A 2,500-nucleotide genomic window follows, 5' to 3' on the forward strand; every position below is an offset into this window, starting at 1 on the left:
CTATGAATAGAATAGATTCTTTTTGTTTCATAATTACTTACTTTAATGCGTACTTTAACGCGTCAAAAATTACATTATTGACACTAGTAATGTTGATATCTATCAACATTACTAACACCCGATACTATAACTATGATATCAACATCAATATCAATCGCCATTATTATCAACATCGGTACTATAAATATATCATAAGCTTCAAGATTAATATTGTAATCATGAACGCCGTAAACATCAACATCAATACCATAAATATGAACATCATAAGCTTCAACATCAAAGCTATAAATACAAATACCACAAACATCAATACCAATACTATGAATATGAACATGATCACATTCATACTTTAATCATGAACACCGTAAACATCAACATTAAAGCTATAAATATCAACAGAAACAAACCACGTACCTCTACCCTCCTCTTCCATAGAACCGCGTGTTTGGCAGCCCAGCACGACAGCGCCATCACCATCAACATTGCAACGACGACTGCAACAGGAAGCCACGTCAACAGATCCAGGTGTTCGGTGTTGAAACCTCGATGTGGCATCTTGCAAAAGGAAAAATTACTCAAAGTTCGCCGACAAGGTAATGTGTTATGATCCAGAATGACGAAAGAGTGAGAGAGAGAATAGCTATTTAGTGCCTGGTGAGAGAGGAGACAGTGAGGTGACAGGAGAGAGAGGAAGAGGATTTCATGATGGGGAATGAGGAAGGACGCTGGTTATTCGCTAATTGAGGGGAGTGCGTGCTAATTTGCGTGACTGGTAGTTGACGCGTGCAGAGAATTTGTGAGATTATTTATCTTTGAAATGTCAAAGAATGTGGGGAAGAAATCCAGGTTCAAATACATTGTTATTTCTGCAAGGGAAAAAAAATCATGTTAATTCTGATTTCCTATTTTTAGTTACGGTAAAAAATCGACCTGTTCTACTAAATTCGATTAGTACTCATGGTCAAACATTAATAAGTATTGCAAACACAATATCCTGCTTCATGCTACAATATCCATAGGTCTGGAAACCAAAGCTATTGACACATAATACACTGCAAGCCCATGTAGCACTTCAGAGCCAGTTTAGGGCTTACACACACACACACACACACACACACACACACATATATAGACAGATAAATGGATATATAGACATGTATGTATATACATATATATATATATATATATATATATATATATATATATATATATATATATATATATGTATGTATATATATGTATGTATCATATGTATATATATGTATGTATATATTCCCATATATACATATGTATGTATATATTCTCATATATACATATGTATGTATATATACTCATATATACATATATTTATATACATACACACACACACACACACACACACACACACACACACACACATATATATATATATATATATATATATATATATATATGTATATATATATGTATGTATATATGCAGGGGCGTCATTTCAGCTTTTTCTTAAGCGGGTAAAGGTGGGTAAGCGATTTATATATGTATTCATTTATGTGTATATGTATGTATATGTGTATTTATGTATGTGTATATGTATGTATATGTGTATTTATGTATGTGTATATGTATATATATGTGTATTTATGTATGTATATGTGTATTTATGTATGTATATGTGTATTCATGTATATATGTATTTATGTATGTATATATGTATTTATGTGTGTATATTTGTATTTATATATGTATCTATGTATTTATGTGTGTATATATGTATTTATGTATGTATATGTATGGGTCTCGGGCGAAACAGACGCACTAACAGAAAACAGACCTTGCTAACTGGGGACACTCATCTAAATCGCACATGTTTTCTTCCAACCAGTTTTCCACCTAAAAGTAAGTCTTCCCGCTTGTCAACAGTCGTCGTTTTTTTTTTATCACGTCGCTGTTGAGAAATCACTGTAGCTGACGTAATGGCATCGCAAACAGGTATTTCAAAACCGAGAGAAGCTTTTCAAAACACACAAATAATTCGAATATAGACAAGAATTTCGAAATATAGGCAAGGTTTTCGAAATATGGACAAGCCTTTCGAAATATAGACAAGAATTTCGAAATATAGACAAGAATTTCGAAATATAGAAAGAATTTCGAAATATAGACAAGAATTTCGAAATATAGACAAGAATTTCGAAATATAGACAAGAATTTCGAAATATAGACAAGAATTTCGAAATACAGACAAGAATTTCGAAATATAGACAAGAATTTCGAAATATAGACAAGAATTTCGAAAAATAGACAAGAATTTCGAAATATAGACAAGAATTTCGAAAAATAGACAAGAATTTCGAAATACAGACAAGAATTTCGAAATATAGACAAGAATTTCGAAATATAGACAAGAATCTCGAAATATAGACAAGAATTTCGAAATATAGACAAGAATTTCGAAATATAGACAAGAATTTCGAAATATAGACAAGCTTTTCGAAATATAGACAAGAATTTCGAAATATAG

General features: G+C 31.4%; 1 protein-coding gene across 1 annotated transcript in view; it reads right to left on the minus strand.

Annotated features, from left to right (window-relative positions):
• LOC119577886 overlaps nt 1–555 on the minus strand; it is a 1,246-nt gene extending 691 nt beyond the window's left edge. Inside the window, exon 1 of the mRNA XM_037925541.1 lies at nt 415–555. Within this exon, the coding sequence (XP_037781469.1) occupies nt 415–555 (141 nt within the window). The remainder of the gene's footprint in view (nt 1–414) is intronic.
• Nucleotides 556–2,500: the final 1,945 nt, after the last annotated feature.

The sequence above is a fragment of the Penaeus monodon genome, chromosome 2 (genome assembly GCF_015228065.2).
Source record: "Penaeus monodon isolate SGIC_2016 chromosome 2, NSTDA_Pmon_1, whole genome shotgun sequence".
NCBI lineage: Eukaryota > Metazoa > Arthropoda > Malacostraca > Decapoda > Penaeidae > Penaeus > Penaeus monodon.